General features: G+C 50.8%; 3 protein-coding genes across 3 annotated transcripts; all 3 read right to left on the bottom strand.

Annotated features, from left to right (window-relative positions):
* Positions 1 to 552: 552 nt before the first annotated feature.
* Positions 553 to 4,756, bottom strand: LOC149282038 (RNA-binding protein 38). The gene is made up of 4 exons (XM_089498697.1): positions 4,589 to 4,756; positions 2,580 to 2,703; positions 2,148 to 2,202; positions 553 to 850 (listed from the first exon to the last, which is right to left on the bottom strand). The coding sequence occupies exons 1-4, from the start codon at positions 4,754 to 4,756 to the stop codon at positions 553 to 555; spliced, it is 645 nt and encodes a 214-aa protein (XP_089354823.1).
* Positions 4,757 to 8,440: 3,684 nt separating this feature from the next.
* Positions 8,441 to 11,384, bottom strand: LOC149282037 (mRNA export factor-like). The gene is made up of 11 exons (XM_089498652.1): positions 11,301 to 11,384; positions 11,118 to 11,222; positions 10,581 to 10,673; positions 10,379 to 10,465; positions 10,181 to 10,267; positions 9,599 to 9,670; positions 9,382 to 9,489; positions 9,052 to 9,158; positions 8,901 to 8,976; positions 8,606 to 8,800; positions 8,441 to 8,527 (listed from the first exon to the last, which is right to left on the bottom strand). Exons 1-11 carry the CDS (start codon positions 11,382 to 11,384, stop codon positions 8,441 to 8,443), a joined length of 1,101 nt encoding a protein of 366 aa, XP_089354778.1.
* Positions 11,385 to 12,097: 713 nt separating this feature from the next.
* LOC149282036 (meiotic recombination protein SPO11-like) lies at positions 12,098 to 16,312 on the bottom strand. Its single transcript, XM_089498696.1, has 13 exons — positions 16,190 to 16,312; positions 15,828 to 15,964; positions 15,434 to 15,522; positions 15,107 to 15,173; positions 14,617 to 14,725; positions 14,393 to 14,479; positions 14,077 to 14,113; positions 13,845 to 13,954; positions 13,636 to 13,735; positions 13,379 to 13,416; positions 12,903 to 12,979; positions 12,420 to 12,531; positions 12,098 to 12,217 (listed from the first exon to the last, which is right to left on the bottom strand). The coding sequence occupies exons 1-13, from the start codon at positions 16,310 to 16,312 to the stop codon at positions 12,098 to 12,100; spliced, it is 1,206 nt and encodes a 401-aa protein (XP_089354822.1).
* Between the last annotated feature and the right edge of the window lie 4,226 nt (positions 16,313 to 20,538).

Raw genomic sequence — 20,538 nt, 5'->3', positions numbered from 1 at the left:
AACCCCTCCCCCTGGTGCCTCGCTGCAACGCTCCTAAACCCCTCCCCTGGCACCTTGCGGCAACGCAGCCCTCCGTGACGCAAATATTTAAATCAGAAACTTCTTAGGAGAACAAAATCCACAAAATAATTTAAACTGAATTTTTTTTTGTTGGTTTTGAACACGATGGATCGTTCCGTTCACAGTTTCATCCATAAATTTGCAGCTCGGGTGAGCAGGAAAAAAAAAAAAAAAGTCGCAATAAATATTCAAAAATAGTTATTTCTATGATAAGGCATCGCTGAATATTAGTTTATAGAAGAAAAATGTATAAAAAGATTGGTTTTTGTTCAGCTTTTCCGGACGGGAGAGACGTTGCAGTCACTTGAAATCTCTTCCCCGGAGGCAGAGTCCGGTGTTACCCAGAATCCCTTTCTCTGCACGGCGATTAAAAGAAGAAAATAGCGTCAAATAGCCGAGTTTCCCATAATTTGAATGGAAGTCCGCAGCGCCCAGGTTTTTCCCTTATTGTGTGAACATAGATATTTTTCTCCGCGTTACCGGCATCTGGTTTCACGGCATCCGATCCGGCTGGAGTTGCTGAGGTTGGTACTGAATGTACGCGGTCGGTGCGGCCCCCGTGGTGCTCGCAGACATCGGTTGCTGGGCCGCGTTTGTGAAGCTGTAGCCCACGTAGCCGGCGGCAGGGGACACAGCGTAGGGATACTGTTCGTAGGACGCGGAGGTGTAGTGCGTGTACGCCGGGGAAGCGCTGTAGTCGATGTACTGAGACGGGAGAGACGGAAGGGCCGTCGGGATGACGACGCTTGGCTGGATGAGGGTGGGGGGGTAAATGTACTGCGGCGCCAACCTGCAGGAAAACAGAAAAAAAACATCAATATCCCAGAACATGGCCGACTCCTGTAACCATATTCAGTTCAAAACACACCCATGGGCTGTGATGTCACATGATGCCCCCCCCCCCGTCATCGCATCATCACCCCCCGTATGAATCCATATCTCAGCCGGTAATGCCAGAATTTACAACCAGACCCCCTGGCACAGAGCTGGACTCCCCCAAAACCCCCTGTGCCCCATTCCATGTCAAGAACAGAAGTGTCTCCCCGTATGACAGGAAGTTTAATGTCGCCGGCGAAACAGGAAATTGCCTCCAATCTATATCTGGGGTAGATAAAAGGAATCCCTGAGAAGTTGTCAGGAGGCGGGACAAACAGCTGGACAGACAGACAGCCGGAGACCCCACACCAGCCTCGCCGCCTGATTTACACAGCGGAGGCAGGCGACTCCAGCAAACTGCCCCAGGTGACAAAGCTGGGGACAGGGAGGGGTGGTATTACTGGGGTAACAGGGCAGGAACTCAGAGCCCATCTGGACAGACCAACACAGTAACAGGACAGACAGATGCCCGCTTGCAGGGAACAGACTTTCAATGTGAAGCTTTACGGTCAAAACCAGATGAATTCTGAAAAATAACCGGACCCCCTATATGCACTTCACGGCCTCGTCTCCTTATAACCGCCCCCTTAAGACAGGAAGGTTAGACTGCAAGCTCTTGGGAGCAGAGCCTTCTTCCTCTTTCTAAACACACACACACTATTATATATTAAAAAACCCATACGGTCTTCCCAACCCAGCACCCCCCACGGCAGCCAAAACATGCCACGAAGGGTTAAACGAGGCATTGTTTGAGCGCCTATTGTGCTCGCCAGGGATTTTGAGAGCAGCTGCCGGGTCCAATTAGAGGACATGAGCTAAAAGGAGGGGGAGAAGCCATCGAAAGGGCCAGACAATAGCTGGCGACACACGGCAGCGAGAGGCCCGCAGAACATCTGTCTGAGTGTCCCCAACGGCCACCAGCCTGCGGCATTCGGGGGCTCTTTCGATGTGCGAGGAGGGTTATACGGACTGGCCGCAGGGGGGGGGGGTTGGGCTCCGGGTACAGTCTAGGACGGCTCCGGGTACAGTAACAAAAAGGCTTCACAACCTGCTACTAAATACCAGAACAGAGGAGGTGGGGCAGGAGGGTAGTTACAGAAAGAAATGAAAATAAACTTACAACATGAGACAAGCAAAAGGAGTTTACAAAAAAAAAAAAAAAAAAAAAAGTATATAAAAGTAACACAAACAGGAGAATATTAACCGCTTACCCGTACGGTCTCTGGAGGAAGGCCGGGTGTAACTGCTGGACCCCGATGGTGAAACCTGCTGTAAAGCAACACAGAAAGGGTTAATAGCAGCACCCCAGGCACTCAGTTCCACTCTAGAACACATTTAACAGATAAGGGTACGTACGTTAGGGTGTCTTCATGCCCTACACGTTAACCCTTTCAGCGAGTTATTGCGCTACCTGCCTCCTCCTGGCTCTTACACCCCCCCCCCACTGAACGGATCGGCCCAAAGATTAGAGACGTTACCAGCAAAGCACGAAACATACAGAGAAATGGGGAACCCTTAACGTGTCATTGAGCGGGTGGACGCTTAAAAGGGGCTTCACATGTTTGCGTGTCATGTGTGTCAGGCACACGCTACCAGGCCAGAGACGCCAGCTAGGATGGAGCGGGGTAGAAGACAACACTCACCACTCTGGAGGTTCCTCGGCTTGGCTCCCAAGTAAGCGAGGTTGACGTTGGCTTTCCGGCCATCGATAATAGGGTTCGGGTCCTTGCAGGCTCTCTCGGCCGCTGCTCTGTCTGACATGGTCACCTACGGGAAAGAAGCGGATCACTGAACACGCGTGTGCCGATTTGTCTGACCCAGACACGGGCGCCTTACGTTACCCTGCCACCGTGTCACCGAGGGAGTTATTTGGGAAACGGCTACAAAGTGGCTCAATTTCTGCCCCATTCATTCACAGAGCAGACACCACAGGTCAGCCCATTATGTTTCATGCATTTTTTGCCCCCCCCCCCAAAAGAGGAGAAATGTTTCTGATTAACCCTTATCTGTAATTTCTAAATCAGAAAGACCATCAGATTTTCAAAAATAGAGTAACAGCGTCTCCTCTGTGACCCAACGTACAACGCTACGGACCCTGTGGCGATACGCAGAAGGTCCGACTTTATTGCATTTAACTTTAAGTAGGGGAAAAAAAAATGAAGTTCCATAAAATAGATTAAAGAACCCGAGCCTTTGGGTCAAACACGTGACCTCCATTAGCATTCTGGTTTCCATGACAGCGATGTGTCCACTTCCTGACTATTTCACCAATCGCAGCGAGAAATCCTCCTTAATAACAGCTGCTTAGTGACAGAGGTATGCGGCCGGTTATCCAATCCCAACAAGAACAGGACGAGGAGCCGATAAAGGGACCCCTCGGACCATACATTACTAATAAACCAGGCAGTTTGAATTAAACATCCAACGTCCTCCTTGACCGACAGTCCAGAATCCTGGTTAAAAGAGTGATAAAACTGGGCACATCTTAAGGGCCCACAAAAGGACAGTTGGGGGTCCGTGACCGGCAGCCATGCAAGAGGGGCTTTATCCCCCACAAGGACAAGTCGATATCATTAAGGTCCGTGACAATTATTTCCCAACTCTCAGCACTTAAACCGAAACCAGCCTTGTGCAAAACCCAGCCGGCGCCTAGAGACCCCCTATACAAGCCCCTCGCCAAAACCAGGTCGGTGCCTAGAGACCCCCTATCCGAGCCCCTCGCCAAAACCCAGCCGGTGCCTAGAGACTCCCTATCCGAGCCCCTCGCCAAAACCCAGCCGGTGCCTAGAGACCCCCTATCCGAGCCCCTCGCCAAAACCCAGCCAGTGCCTAGAGACCCCCTATCCGAGCCCCTCGCCAAAACCCAGCCGGTGCCTAGAGACCCCCTATCCGAGCCCCTCGCCAAAACCCAGCCGGTGCCTAGAGACCCCCTATCCGAGCCCCTCGCCAAAACCCAGCCGGTGCCTAGAGACCCCCTATCCGAGCCCCTCGCCAAAACCCAGCCAGTGCTAGAGACTCCCTATCCGAGCCCCTCGCCAAAACCCAGCCGGTGCCTAGAGACCCCCCATCCGAGCCCCTCGCCAAAACCCAGCCGGTGCTAGAGACTCCCATCCGAGACCCTGGCCAAAACACGGCCGGAGACCCCCTTTCATGCCACCGTCACTAACTGCCAACTATTTCCAGCTCGTTGCGCACCGAGTCCTGGCGAAGGCACCCAAGATGCTATCACAACATGTTTACTCCACAAACACTCCCCTGTATTCAGTAACAACAAAGTTTATTTTAAAACAAGCAACAAGTGAAGCTGCAGGGGCCGGAGCCGCCGGGGACTTCGGACCCTGACCTTGGCAAAAAAAATCCCAGAACATTAAAAATAGCGATGACCTAATTACCGGGCAGCCGGCCTCCTGTGCCAGCGGGCACCAACTCCAAGGACGCGTCAACCCCACGCAATGAGAGCAACTGGTGCAGTTACCGTGGTGACAGCTTCACTTCTAGCACTTCGTATCTGAGCCCCCAATAAACACCCAACAAGGGGCATTAGTGGCACAGAAGACCTCAGGAACCCCCTCCCGACCTTCACAACCTATCAGCAGCTTGACAACAACTCTCAGCACAGCAAGCTAATGCAGCGGCGGCCCCAGATACTCACAAAGCCGTAGCCACGGGACTTGCTGGTCTGTCTGTCGGTGATGACCACGGCCTCCTCGATGTCCCCGAAAACCTCGAAGTATTTCCTGAGCGAAGAGTCCGTGGTGTGGTAGGGAAGCCCCCCCACGAAGATCTTGGTGAAGGTGGTGTCTTTCTGCACCGTATGCATGGCGCCGGTGGCATGAAACATCCAACCCGGGAAGCGTCTACAGAGCGGGCCGCTGGGGGGCAGAGGGTCAGGCCAAGGTGTAGCCGAGGGGGGCGCAGGAATCCATGCATCAGCCGAGCACCGGAGCGGCTGCTCTGTCCCCAAGCACACCGGGCACAAGGCTTTGTACTGAACCACAGCTCGGCCCCCTATACACAGACCCCGCCCAGCCGTGTACCGCCCACACAATGTGGCTTAATGGGAGCTGTAGTTTTTAACACTTTTTGTGCAGAGGAACCAACACATACCATAGTGCGGTACAACATTAACCCTCCGCGGTCATCTTGGAAACAATATAATATAACGTAGTAAGTAACCGGGTGGAGTTTCCCGGCGTCAGTCATTACTTAAAATTATGATTAGTGCAGACAGGGCACCGCCGCCACATGAGCCTCACCGAGCCCGGGGCCCTTGTCGGGGGAGTTTTTATTATTTGCTGATATATATAGCGCCATCATATTCTGTAGCGCTGTACAATGTACTGGAGACACCGATTCAGAGGCCACCACGATGTCAGCTCTCTGTACGGAGCCCATAAAGCAAACAATGGAGCCATCTCTGTAAACACGGCACATCGTAACCCTGCCTGGCAGCAGATTCTGCCTCTAATACCCTAATATCGGTTAATATCGCATTTTGCTTATTACTGTATAATGCGCTCCTAAATTTCATTAAAATTGCACGAGTTGTACAAATACACGTCTGTGTCACGTGTCAGGACTACCACTCCCAGCATGCCTTGCAGCCCCCCCCCCCTGCGTGGAGTTGTCCCCTCTGCTGCAATTTGACTAAGAAATACATTGTTTGCAAATCAAATCCCCGCCGCAGAAACCCGCGGAAAAAGAAGAAACTTCTGCGAACGGCCGGCGGGGACTCCTGAAATATTAACCCTTTAACAGCCCATCGGGAAGATTCTATGCAGCGACTCGCCAAATGGCACCAATACCCGTCTTCATGGAAACCTTGACATTTCATTATTTAAAGATACATATAGATCTCACCTGCATTCAAGTTGAGATCACCCATAACAGATTGGGAGCAAAAGCAACAACTGGGGTGTTATATATAATCACAGCGGGAGTCAGCCCCAGACGGTGTGACCCCTCAGAATCTGCCCCTTTACCCTGAGACTGGGACAAGAACCAGCCGATCACACACTAGAAGCGCAGAGCATCTGGCAGTGGGGGCTTCCCTAGAAACTTCTGCCACGTTAAAGGGACCCTCAGCCATCACTCATCATGTAGCTGACGCTGCACCGCGCTTTGCATGGCCGGTGCCGTAACTTCCACACTGGTGGCACTCGCTGGTCACGTCTTCTTTCCGTCCCCAAGCCAGGGGAATAATAATGTGATGCCAGGAGGCGGCCAGGGGGACGTTCCACGTTTGGGTACAGCACCCGAAAACACAAAATAAACGAATTGCAAATCCGGGACAATAATTTGCTTGGAACTGAACCAAAAACCCCAGCTTTTCCCGTAAAGATAATCCGCTTCCCATCGACAGCCAGTTCTGGTGACACCAAACGCAGTCACCTGACACCTCACGTTGCCGGTAGAACCCCGTTTTTTATGGAAATAATGGAATAAAACCTGTTTTTTGGCTTTTTCACCCACAGGGAGCGGCAAAAGATTCTTAGCGGCTATTTTCCTGATTGTTTCAATCCTGGCCAAAGGAGCTGACAATCAAACGGCGCGGACAGCCATGCTTATACCCGCGGTACACGGAGCTAATCACGCGCAGCACGCGGGGTCTTCCTCAGGACTCCTCGTTTCAGGGGCCACGCCTGGCAAGCACTTCGTGTTCCAGATCCTTTTTTGGAGTTTTGCCGGTGGATGCCTGTAAACGAAACGTAGAAAAGGCTCCTGGAGGTCGTTCATCACTCGAGCCGTCATCACGCCCGGCACACGCGTGTTTAAAGAAGAAGTTCACGGGCTGAACTCACTAAACCCAGCTGCCTGACATAAAGCAATAACCCTGCAACAAATTGCTGGATCAATTAGTCCTCCCCAGGACTGAGTAACAGTGCATCAGGACATATGGCTTTAACTATTTCAGTGCAGGACAGATTTTGTGTCAGGAGTAAAATTCGCTCTCCTCAGCCCCCTTCACGGCCCTTACGGTTATTACACTTATATTTACACAGCGAGGCCGCCGGATCAGGTTACGGGCAGAACGATTGTTACTACAGGTGACCGAAACAGCAACAAAACCCTTCCAAAGGGCAACAGAGCTACCCAGGGGAGGGGTAAATGGGCCACAGTGCCCAGGGCATAAAGTGAATTAGTCATGTTCAAAGTTACTAAAGGGTTAAACATGCATCTAAACACTTTGGAACTTGTTAGCGCCGCCCACTGCTTCCCGCGTTGGCGTAAAGCGTTTCACATTGTAAAGAATCAGATCGCACATTTTCTTTGCCGCCGGCCTGACAGACACTTATTTGTTATCAACCACGAGGGGATTTCGCTGTGCGTCGGAGTCATCGCCGTCTCACTCGGCCAAGACAAACAGATGACATTTGGCAGCAGAAGACAAATCCGGCTGCAGCAGATAAGCAGTAAAGTAATTCATTCTATATTTGGTGATAAAGGTGACAGAAAAAGAGAACAAGGAATGGGGGGTTGTAATTAACTCTTTCTCTGCCAGAGGACACCAATCCCAGATTTAGCAAGGGCATAATGTAAAAGGAGTGGAAAGAAGCCCGGCTAACTCAGTCGGTGGACCATGAGGACCTTTTATCTCTCCGGTGTTGACTTGAGCCCCCTTTTGGGAATACAACTTGTTAGGATGTTTACTTTACTGAGAGGGTGGTAGGTAAGTGGAGCAGCCTCCCAGCAGAAGTGGTAGAAGGTAATACAGTGAGGGTATTAAACATTCATGGGATAGACATACGGCTCCTGAATCGAAGAGGAGCCTGACGACTGATTAAGCAGGAGAAACAGACAAAATGGGGGCCGATCTGCTGGCGTGTTCTGGGTTTCTATGCCTGGTACCTGCGCTGACCTTAAAAGCTAACTCCATTCGATGAGTCTGCATGTCAAGCAGGACTCCTGGCGTCTACAAAGCTGTGTGCCAGCCGGCAGCTGGCGCCACCCTCTGGCAGGAAGCGGGTATTACGGCGCCTCGGACTCCATCGGCTGCTTTGGTTCATTTCCACGTTAGTTTAGTGTAGATATTGAAGAAAAAGTTCTAGTTCTACTCTGAAAATCCAAATACAATAAATAATAAAAAAGTCATTTATTCATTTATAAAATAAAAACCAACAAATTAATTTGTTTTCATTTTAGACACGTTTAAGTGTTAAGGCGGGATGTTCCAACCGCATGCCGATTCCCAACATCCACAACAGTAACAGAATCTGCCGCGGAAAACCAACAAATAAACAGAAAACCCCCAAAAGTCTGTGATGTGCGAATGCAGAGCGAGCTGTGCCTCCCGCGGCTGACGGTGTCTGTACAGGCGCATCGGATGCAGTTTTTACGGGCGTCCGGGTTTTGTAAGGTCGATGCTCGGCTGGCGCTGCTCGCCCCGGGTCGTACGTCCAATCACCTGTAAAATGTCGGCAGAGGCGTGTGAATGGTCACAGCGCGGACCCCACAAGCAGCTCCCATCGTCTTCACCCATCAGAGACAAACGAACCGATACCTACTACTTCTTGTTCCTCGGCTTCAGCTCTTCCGCCGCATTGCGCAGGAAGATGTAGTTCTTCTTTTGTGGATTGTAGAACTCGTGGCCCTAAAAATGCACAACAGATAGTTTAATCTCCACATCAGGCAACTCTGGCACAGTTACATTAACAGACAAGGAACGCACCTTGGACCAGTCATAGCTGGAAGAATAAGCGAAAATGTTCCCGTTGTGATTGAAGGAGCAGGCGGAAATCGGCTGGTCCAGCTGCTCCGACGTCTTCAGTTTGGTCCTCGCGTCTTTGTCCCAGAAGCTAAAACGACCATCAGAGCCGACGGTGGCCAGAGTGCCGTGCACCGGATGGAAAGAGATGCCGTTCACCTGCAAAGCAGAGATCTTTAAACCGGTCTGTGCGAGAACACCGAAAAGCCCCCTCCAAAAGCACTCAGAATCCGCCTCCCGACTGCCGAGTGATACTCACGGCGTAAATGTCCTGGGGCGCTGTGGTGTTCGTCCCGTTGGACCGATGGCATTTAAACGTGAAGTTGTCTTTGGCTCTAGAAAATACACACAAGCTTGTAATAAGTGCCCAGCTCGCCCTGCTGGTGCCCGGGTGCCCGCTTAATACTCACGGGTTCGGGGGGTTGATGTAGTGGATGGCAACCCTTCCTTCAATGCTGCCCAAGGCAAACCCGGTCGGCTTGTTCTGTTTGTCTTTGAATATGGCGACGCACCGGTGCTGGGAAAAAAAGACCCTCGTTAACAAGACAAACCCCACCTGACAAAGTAAACCCCAGGAGGTGAAGCCCCCGCACTGGCTGCTGTAAATCACATGATGCTGAGATAAACTCCAATGATTTGCAGCCAACCACCATGTCAGTCAGCTGCCCCCAAGGAACACTCCAACAGACACTGCTTGCCGCACTACAAGGGGTATTACCTGATGTTGAGGGGGGTATTACCTGATGTTTAAGGGGTGAATCTATCCTCCTGAACTCCGACGGCTGGTTCTCCAACTGGTAAACGATTAACCCTCTCTCTGCAGTGGCTACAACAGCCATTGGGTACACCTGAGAAAAAGGGGCAGGTTAATGACATGTGCCTGATAACAAAGAGCCAAAGAATGCGGACTGCGGTAAGAACCCGTGGCCCGGACATACAGCAGCTCCATTTACTCACCACGTCTGCGCAGTAACATCGCTCAGGGAGCTGTAGGGTCATCAGCGGGGTAGGAGAACGAGTGTCCCAGAACTACGGGGAAAACAAACCGGGTCCATTAACACGCAAAGCTCCACATTCACACCCAGGGGGGCCAACTCCGGCCAGGAAAGGAGTCTGCCGCACAAACACACCGATATATCAGCCGATACGCTGTGCGGACGCAAAGAGGGGAGGGTGCGGCTTACTTACTCCCCATCGCAGCCCCATATGCAAATGAAGACATTGAAAAGATATAATTAGCATTCTGTACTCTCCCAATGGAGATCTGCACTCCCTACACTCAGTGGTGACAGGGGGGTCACTAGGAGGGGCATTTGGGGGAGACAAGATATTTCACCCTTACCCCACCGGGAATAAAGACTCCCCCAACAAAAAAGGGCGAGTAAAGCCATTAACCCTTTGTGTGCCCTAGCATTGGTGCTTTTTGTAAGCTCCAGCTCCTGCTGCGACATCCATGACCAACATAACGTCTGTCACGACCACAAAGGTCTCCTCTTGAGAAACACAAAGGAACAGAAACCGACGGGACCGGAAGTTTACCTTCAGCGTTTTATCCCAGCTGCCGGTCATGACGCAGGTGTAATTGGGCGCCTTGATCCAGTGGACGGTCTTTATGGGCGCGTCATGCTGCCAACAGAGACATTATTAACACAACCGCAGCCGGCGGCTCATCAACTAAACGCAACGGAGATTCGGCAGAAAACGCTCCCAGCGGGCGGGTTATTCCGGCGCCTTTACCTGCGCGACTTGCACCGACTGGTTACTGTTCAGGTCCCACATTTTGGCCGTTTTATCGCATGAAACCGTAAACACTTTGCTTCCATCCTTAAAACAGAAAAATAAATGAACCAGCTGGATACCAACCGCGCAGGGGCGGGCACACATGCCAGACACGCCCCCACGCTGAACCAATCAGCAAACCGTGACATTAAGCACGTACATCACTCCAGCAAACGTCCAGCACGGGGCCCGTGTGCATCTGCTGGGCTTTGGGGATGGTCTGCCCGTTATCCTGAACCTCCCAGCAACGGACCTGCAGAGAGCAAAAAACCCAACGTTGCCGGAGCAGCCGACAGGAAGTTGGTGCATCGCCCAAATCCTTCCCGCCAATTCAACAGCATAATGCAGTCTGCAGCGCATGCGCAGCTCGCTCTGGAAAACCCCAGGGGCCAACTGGAGGTAATTCAATGATTCCCGCACTGGGTGCACCTGGGGCAAAAATGTCATGATGGGTACAGAGGGGCAGCGAGGAAAGCAGGGAGACAAAGCCCACTTTATCATACCCGTCACAATACATGGGAATCTGGGGGCCGCAGAGTGGGGACGACACCCTGACAGGTAGTAAACGCAGGCGCCCGGTGACGGCATCAAAGGTATCCCGTCTGAGCACTGCCACGGGAGGACTAAGACTACAAAGTGCTGACTGAGGATAGTGCGTGGGGACGGCGGCCCCCGCGTGAGGCCTCCGGTCACTCACATCATTGGCCCACGAGCCGGCAATCAGGAAGTTTCCGGGCAGCGTCGGGGGGCTGAACGCCAGGCAGCTAATGCTGTCGTCCGGCGGCGAGGTGACTTCGATGTCCTGCGTGAGATAGAGGGACAGTGTTTAGAAACAGGCAGAAGCCGAGCCGTGACTGGAGCCGCCGGAGGAACGCGGTACCTTCATGGGGTTGTGGTTGTCTGTGGTGCTGCCGCCAAACATGCCGGTCCCAGTCGCTCCAAACCCACCGGTAGTTCCAAACATGCTCGATGTGGTACTTGAAAGAAGAGAGTGTCAGTAATTATCCCCGTATCACCGCCTCGCACCCGCATTACCTCCCCCCCCCTGCCGCTATCCACCTCCAGCGTTACCGCCTCCCACTCGCATTATCCACCCATCATGTACGCTGGGACCCACACACGTAACATTTCCCGTGCAACTGCTTCCCACGCGCATTACACCCCCTCCTGTACCCGGTCTCCGGCCCCGCTCACTCTCTCTCTCTGCAGTCGCGCGCTGCCGACTTCCGGTGTGAGGAGGGGCCGCTCTGCTCGCCTCTCTCTAGTTTGCGATCGCTGGTATCGGAGGATTCACACAGCGACCCCTCGCGGAGTCTCCAGGAACCACAGCCAGCCCTGCGCCTGGGCTAAAGAGCTGACATTCACTGGCTGGTGCAAAGAACTGACATGCTCCATAGGAGTCACTGTGCTCTGTACTGTATCTATGTATGATTAGGGCATTTTAACGCAGTCCACGCATCCATCCAGCTGGGGAAATCTGTGAGGCACGCGACAGCCACACACGGAGGGCAGGACGCTGGGGTCAGGTATGTCATTTTATTGCAATAACCAGGAATTCAGAAACTGAATGAGCGTGAAACTAACCCTATAAAACAAAGGGTTAACCCGACAGGAACAAGGCACACTATACAGTCTATACAAGAATTTGCCCACCGAAGGGGGGCTTCTTTCTGAGTCTCAGATCCAGCCACCGTACTGCAGCTTATTGGGCAGGTAAACCCTGGAGAGGTAGTCGGGGGCCAGGGTGGACAGCGCTTGGAGCTCAGCCTTCGTATTACTTGCAGCCATTATTTCAATCTATAAAAAGCAACATAACGAATAATAATGTTAAGCGTCCGTCTGATATTAACGTCTATCCTCCTTTAACCCTTTAGTGTGTAAAATACTATAACTAGTCAGGAATGCCCCTAAATAACCTCTGGCGGAGGATTTGTGGGAGACCGGGATGAATGCCAGTTATGTGCCCACCCTTTGCTATCCTCCATTGCCCGACGCTCACCTCCCTCTTCCATAGCGGCTGGTGGGACATGTACTCTCTGCGCTGTAGGCTGGACAGTTTCCTTTGGTCCAGAGGGGTTAATGGAAGCAGCCCCTGGGGGGGGACGTGTAACCTGTAATGGAGGCAGTTCATTTGCATGGACTCCCCTGCCAGCCTCGCTGCTAAACACATGAAAGTTCCCCAAATACACTGCTGGGGGCATTGATTCCCTGCATGTGCACTGAAATAACTGGTAACCCATTGGTAAAAGCGCCCCCTAGTGTGAAGGGTATGAAGTATCAGTAAGGGTCCCCTTGGCATCAGTGATGGAGGAGCTGGAGACTGAATCCCTCCGCATGGTTCTGTTACAGATGCTGACATTCTGGTTCTTGGGTTTCTTTACCTACTTCTGCATCTGTTGTCTGCTTTTCACCCAGGGGTGCGTACAAGGATTACACTAAACTGCTGGAATTAGACAAATAAATCCCCACTCGGGGGACTGACCTCTCGATGTCGGACGGGAGGAGGCCGAGCCACGAGACCGCAGGAGCTGTCAGCGTCGGAGCCTCGAATGACATCGACTGAGACAGACAAACAAACGTGGACAATGCACCGGAAAACTGGATCGATACAAGTCTATCGGCTCCAGTCGAGGGTCCGGGGGATAATCTGCCCCTCCACGTGGTCGGGGTAATTCTGGGGCTAGGACTCCAGTAAACCTTCTAGAGAGGAGCGCCTATGGCTGGATGTCGTAACACAACCACAACTGCCCCAACGATGGCCGCCGGAGTTATAGATCCGGTTCACTGCTGGACATTTATGTCGCCTGAAACCTCGCTTCTCATGTCAGATGTGGACATCGAGCGCGAGGTTCAGGATCATATTCACTAAACCTGCCAGTCTCCCCGCAACCAACCGCCTACTGGTTATGGCTGTCGGCCCCCATTCCCTGCGTTTTTCAACCAAAACCTGCTGCTCACCAGAGAGCCGTACTTGTAGATACACATTATTTCAATACCTGGAACAAAACACAGAAAAGTGATTATTTCTTATAACAAAAAATGGAGGCCGCGTTCCCGTTCCACCCGCGGGATAAGTATTTGATTAGTCATGCGCCGGAACGCAGTGTCCTCTGCGCATGAACAGCTGGTAACGAAGGCCCTCAGTAGGCCATAACCACAGGTCTCCATCCAGATACCAGCAAACCTAAACCCTCATCCGCTCGCTACCCACGAACCGTGCGGATCTGCGTCAACCAGCGAGAAAATGGGGACATGGAGGCGATCCCACAGCTTCCGGGTCAGCAGCCTGGTGCTCAGGTCAGGAATGCCTTTCCCCTGCAGAGAAACAGGACACAAGCCACACGTGGATTGTGTGTCGGGTGCAGCGTGGATAGGGCACGGGGTGTCACACAAGGTCCAAGGAGCCCAGGAACACATTCCTTACCGTGATGAGGATGCAGGGTCCAAATGTGCAGCAAAAGCCGTCATCCAGAAGCCTCTGGAACGTGGCGTCCTTCTCGATAATGAGGATGAATTTGGCCCGAGAGCTCATGTCTTCTGCATTAAGGAATGTGTTTAAAGGACACGGATTGGGGCGGAAATATCACATTCAATGGAAGGATCGGCAGAAATAACTTAATTTTACTTTCAGTGGAGATGAAGGTCGTAAAGGATACCGGTGATTCCTTCAATGTTGGCCGGCACAAGGACTCCCTGAAAAATACAAGCATTTGTGTTTAATGAGCTTCATGTCTAGAAACATAAGACCGGGGCACATGAAGGATCCAGTTAAGGTGGGAATCCTGCCACAGTCACCTCTGCCAATTGCCCCAGACATGAAGACAAATGACAACATGTTTTCCAAATGAGAGCGGCTCAGGGGAATTTGTTCCCAAATGTTCCTGACCACCATTGGTCGCTGCTCAGCCCTACCAGTAGCACTGAGATGTTATCCTAAACCGTTTGGAGAATTATAGTTGCTCCGTCGCTCACCGTTGAGCTTCCGCTGCAGTCCACTCGGGTCCCGTCTTCCTCGGTAAACAACAAGTCACCTGCGAGACATCCCTTGGACGTGGAGAGCTGAGCAAGACAGAGCAGATGAGGTTTAGCTGACGATATTTATTAGGGTTGTATTCCTTGCTCTTGGGTTAGTGAATACAGCCCTGTACACACAGATAAAGCCTATGGGTTCATGATGAGGCTATCACCCGACTTACGATGTGCAGGCTCCATCGGGGGACCCTCAGCATACACGAGATGTCACTGATAATGCTGTCGACCACCCTCTGGCTGCCATACAGCTGCACGTCAGTGTAATAAATATCCCTGGTGACAGAGAGGACAGAATGAGGACCACCATCACCAGGTGACTCCGCCTGACATCATATCCCATGATCCTGGGTAGCGCGAGGGCCGCATGGATTCCTCTCATTTCTTCCATATGGGAGAAGAAAATGCCGCTCAGGGGCCCAACCTACCGCCGGACTCACAGAAAATAAGCATGTTTATTATTTAGATTGGACCAAAATACGGGGCCTGCAGGGTGCTTTACATCAAAGTATTTTCTCTAGAGAGCTATCTGTACAGGGGCCCCAGCAGCGGTGTGTCGGGGGTCCCACTCGCTTTCTACAGACGGTCATATTATAAATCCCACATACCGCGGAGACCATGCTCTCTGGTACGGGGACCCCACTCGTTGTGACTCACCTCTTGGTCGCATACGAGTCGCTCTGCACTAGTCTGTAGATCACAGAAAGGAGCTTCAGTATGAGCGCTGTCAGGAATAAATCACAGCAATTTAAACATCTCACCCCGGGGCGGACAAAATGGCTCCAGCAGCTGAACTACACGCTCACAGGCCTCATCGGCAAGAGATACTCCTGACCTGGAGCCATCGGAGGACCAATGCTCCATCATTGGTCTACCACTATTGCCCCACTTGCCCTAACCCAAAGTCAGGCCTGTATAGCCACAGTTTCAGTGCCTCCATCCTGTCTTCAATCAGTCTTTACAATGGCTTTTACCCATCCTCACCGAATCTCTGTGCCGATCTGGGACAATCACTCATCACCTTTCGGGTGGCGCAGTCTTTCACCATCTGTAATCCGACGGAATCACTGAACCTGGTAATGGAAACTGCCCGTTATACCCACAGGGACGGCAGGAGGCCATGACTTATCTCCAGTTAGTGGGACAATAAAGCCAAGGGGTTTATCAATGTAAATCACAGGAAGAATATGCCCCGGAGTCCGTATCCACAGCTTGGGCAAAAAATAAGCACAAACAAGGAAAAGTGAGACTAAAAATGGACTCATCGCGGAGTTATTTTACTTAAAGTGTGAAGGGGTAACTCCAGCCAACTCTTGGGTGAAGCTGTTTCTGGGGGCTGCTCCCGGTGGTCACATCTGGTTACTCAGGAGATACTCACGCTACGTTTTCCCAGCTGGACCTGTTCTCCAGGATGATGACGGGCGACTGGTTCTGGGACAGACTCTCCAACACCTTCAGAATAACCATCTCGATCGCGGTGAGGACCTGAGGGCTGAAATACTGAGTGTAAGGAGGCTAACCAGACCCAGAATATGTGGCCTGCTTGGGAGGTGCTATCAGCTGCACATCACTACCGGGGGTACTTCCTGCCATGAGTGGAACAGTCAGGCTCAGTTACCCCAATGAGGGCAGTACAAGTCCAGGTTTTTCGGGTCGTCTCCTGGTTCGAACTAATTAGTAAAATGGGCAAACACCAAAAAAATGTCAGTGGAGTCTCACTCACGCATCTCGTCTGGTCACCGGCTCCTGAGCCTGTTCTGAAGCTTTGGGGCCCTGCTCTTCACTGACTTCCATACTCCGCAGCATAGACGCCCGGTGTCGCTCTATACAGCGATAAAAGTCAGGGCTCAGAGTAAACGCCATGTCTGGAGGAGACAACAGAAAACAAACAATAACAAATGTTTAACTAAAAAAAAAACCTAAAGGACAGGAGAGCAGGACACCCGGTGCGTGGGATCAGCGGGCCGATCGTTCTCCTTCTAACCAGATGTTCTCTGCTCCTCAGTCACATGGCACCTTCTGATGACATAACACTTTATGTCCTGTGACTGTACCTACAAAGCCAACCAAATGAGTCATGCTGTCCGGCACGGATGATTTGCCAGGACTGGCCCACCTTCAGCCGGGTTCTGGCCCCAGTTCAGTCTTCTTTTTAAAGGGTAGATATGTGACAGAATGCAAGGTACTCAGAGATGGCTCCAGCCTGGCTGTCAAACAAAGATAGTGCAGGTAGGAACTCCATTGTGTAATTAATCCCATCAATAGGATTGCTGCTGGGGAATTAAAGGATGGGTTGTATGCATGTAACTGTTTATCTGTTAATGCAGTTCTGTGGATATAGGAGTCTATGTTTTACAACAATAAACTGTCAATTCCTGCTGTACTCAGTTGAAGGTAGTTGTAATTATTGGGTACACATAGCAGGGTTCCAAGGTGTGATGCTCCAAGGTTCCAAGGTGCTGGAATTAATTTCATCTGGGTGATCTCTGGTTATTACAGCTCTCTTGGTGCCCCCAGGGGGCGCTGTCTGCATACTTGTATTCCGCTTTAATATAAGCGAAGACACCCAACTCTCCAGTCCTAAGACATAAATGTTAAATTCACCCGGAACGTCCTGCGCGTCGTTGCTGTCTCGAGTTTTCTTCATTTGATATGAATAAGTGATACATTTCTGGGTAATTGTGTGAAATGGAGACATGAGAAGCCGGCATACGGACGGTCCGCACCGGTTGGGATAATAATACATTATTCCTGCCAGCGCCTTTCTGTGTTAGAAGGGCAGCAGGGGCCACTAGGACAGGTTGGTATTTACATATCTGCCCGCGTGCGGGGTATCTGCTCGCCGGTCTCCGGATTCACACCTCCTTACACGTGGAGATTGATGTTTTTATGAAATAATATTAGAGGTATGCAGAAAGGAGCCCGGGCCGTAAATCTGCACGTTTCCGCTTAAAAGGTATTTGGCTTTCTCTGCCAAAAAGAATTTTACCAGCAGGCGCTAGTCACCGCCGAGTGAGTGAAACATCTGTCCGGAGTTCACCTCCACGCAGCCTGGTAATGCAGCCGGACGTATAACTAATGGGGAGGAAAAAGAGATTTCACTTTATTGACTGATGATCCTCTAATCTCTCAGATGGATGTGGTTAAATTCCGTTAGCGTTACCGCTTTGCTTGGGTTTAATTCACAGAAATGTTCACACGAGAAGCTGGAGAAGACTTTCCTCTTTATCAATACCTGCTTTAAACGAAGAAGAGGTGGAGGGTCTTAATCCACTCGGTCTAACAGACAGACGCTAGGGATCCACTTGGTGACCCTAAAACCTGCCCTGCTGGGGGGACATAAGGCCAAAGCTATGCCTTATCGATGTATATAGTGCTGTCATATTCCGTAGTGCTGTGACTCTTGCCCGTAAAGCATTGAACGCCATGAAGTCCGGGAGATAGCGTGGGGCCTAAATATCACATGATCGCCTAAAATGGAGACCTACAGGAAAGAAGAAGTGAGTAGATTGTAAAATACCCCTCTGCCACCCCATATAACCCTTTCACAGCATATGCCCGGCTGGCTGTTGCGCTCCTGCGGACGGCGCGTGGGGTGTAGAGTAAGATGGGATAAGGGGTCTGGGGTCTGCGGTTCATCCAGCTGGCGCTCTCTCTGAGCTGATTCCTCTGCGCTCTGACATTTCCCGAGCGGCTGCCGCTTCCGGCCCTTTAATTGGTAATTGGCCTTTTGGTTTTCTGTACATTTACTGGTAATTTTTTCCCATCTGAAACGCAGAAATGATGAATTGTACATTCAGGTCGAGACGTCTAGCGAGGCTTCCTCCGCGGCTGTATCCATTTCACTGTTTTGTTGTTTTCCCAGAAACAGCTTTAAATATACGCAATTTCATTAAACTTCCCTGTAAATAAAACCTTTTTTTTCTTCTTATAACCAACTATGTTTCCTAATGATGTCTCAATCCCGGGAGATCAAAGGAATCTGCATGGACCAAACCGTGTTTATCAGGAATTAGAAATGGCTGCCGACAGCAAAACAATAAAAAATCTCCATTTTACTGTATTTTTTAAAACTGCTGCTTTTTGGATAAAGTTAAAATCTTCATCTTTAATTATAGGGCCTGTCCACTAAACCTCGAGCAATTCAACGCGGGCCGAGCCCCATGATATCTGCTGAGTCTGCAAGTCGCTGCCGGGTTCGCTTTAGTGAATAACTCATTGGGACTCCATTCTCCGGCGTTTCGGGTGGCTCTCGGATTGGCTCTTAGCTCCGGGGATACACAGATGGTTTGTGTTTGGTTGGTAATAAAGGAGGTAAAACGAGTTGAAAATAAACGTTCTCATCTGTTTCTTTTTTCTTCTTCTTTTAACTGAGAAGTCAAGTGCTTGGCTGCGTTACAAACATGATTAAAAGCCTTTCTCCCCCGAACCCAAAACGGCTGAAATTAACGTCTCCATTACTGGAGAACGAATGCACTGCTGGGGCCGCCTGCCTCCAGGGGACTGGCCAAAGATTTTAAAGGACCCCATTATTTATTGGGAATCACTGTGGGCAGCGGGAGTGTTGGCGCGGACCCTTCGCTAGCACACGGCAGGCAGTTTGATCCACACATTGGGTTTCCGAGACACGAGCCTGCACCCGGGCAGCTGTTTTTCACCAGGCATCCTCGCCCACGTCATTTAGAGAGTGCGTGCAATGAAAGGACATTCATACAGACAATTCCTGTGGAATAAACCCCGCCAACCCCTCTCGCGCACGTTACTGCGAGTCTCAGAGCCTCCTGAGGTCTCTCTAATTCACCTAGTAAAATCTGATTTGCACGTGAAGTGCTCCGGGCGACGCGTCTCCTGGGGAGAGCTCCAAACGTGTTTATAAAATGTGGCACAACTCCATTAAGATCTTAGCACTAAACCCCAAGCAGTTAACCAGATCCACTCAGTTCTTTCAAAGTGATAAAGGTTAAAACGGTTTCCGGAGACCACGGCGAGCAGCTCTGAGGGTGAGCGCACACTCACAGCACAAAAAGTGACACAAAAGCGCCTGGCTACATGATGATAAACAGCCCAAGTTAGCCAATCTAATTAACCTTTCATCAACATCTTGCGTAATTACATTTAAACGCAGCCTTAAAAGTAATACCCGGCACTGCTAACGAGTGACGCTGTAAACATAACAACCGGCAAACGGGATATAATGAACCCTTACTGAATCCCTAGGAGATGTCCTAAACACGACCATGAAATAGAACGCTTTGTGAGAATTATGTTACAGTCACATATATCTCAGTATATCACGGCAGCTCAGTAAAATGACCCTGTTATTAATTAACAGAAGGACCAATTCGGGAGGAAAGAAAGTAATTGCCTAAAACTCCTAGAAACACAAAGAAAGTCTTAAAACCAGTAAAAGACCCCCCAGCAGATCAGCCCCTTGGATTTACTGCAGAGGGTCAGTTAGATGCTGGTGACGGTGGAAACGTCGCGGGTCACTGGGCCGCTGTAACTGGGATGTGTCTTTACAAACGTGCCTGGAATGATTTAACAAGGAGATTTTCCCAGGACTGGGTTCCTAGTGTGTGTGTGTGGGGGGGGGGGGGGGGTATTTACCTATTAAAACACCCCCTTAAAATTCCCAGATTTTTGTAGATTTAGCAATAAAACTGCAGAAAAGTAACCAGAATTCTGCCCCAAGGGCCAATGTTATGATATATAATCGACCAGAAACGGATACAACGGAAATGGCGAGGGGCAGAGGATATAACGCTGGGGTCGATGGGGCAAAAAGTTGATGCAAAACCAAGATATTAAATAAATAAAATGAACCCCTAGTGGTTTATTTATCTCTTAATGGTTTTCCAACTCAAAAACATGGCGATCCATGGAGGCGCTGCCGGAGACCAGGAGGTTTGACAACAATTGCTGCTTTAAACAACCCAACGGCGACCTCCACCTTCCACTCCACCACTCCTCACAGCCTTCCCTCTCCCCTCCGTCTCTCCGCCCTTCCTGCTGATCTGTCTGAATGGAAGGCTTGTTAGGACTTAGCCGGTGCAACTGTTTACAGAGAAGATCATTAGGAACAGTTTAGT

This window comes from Sceloporus occidentalis, unplaced genomic scaffold, assembly GCF_023333645.1.
Source record: "Sceloporus occidentalis isolate IW3139 unplaced genomic scaffold, rSceOcc1.0.p SCAF_124, whole genome shotgun sequence".
Taxonomy (NCBI): Eukaryota; Metazoa; Chordata; class Lepidosauria; order Squamata; family Phrynosomatidae; genus Sceloporus; species Sceloporus occidentalis.
Note: the sequence above shows the minus strand (reverse complement) of the source record. Positions and strands in the feature narration are given on the sequence as shown.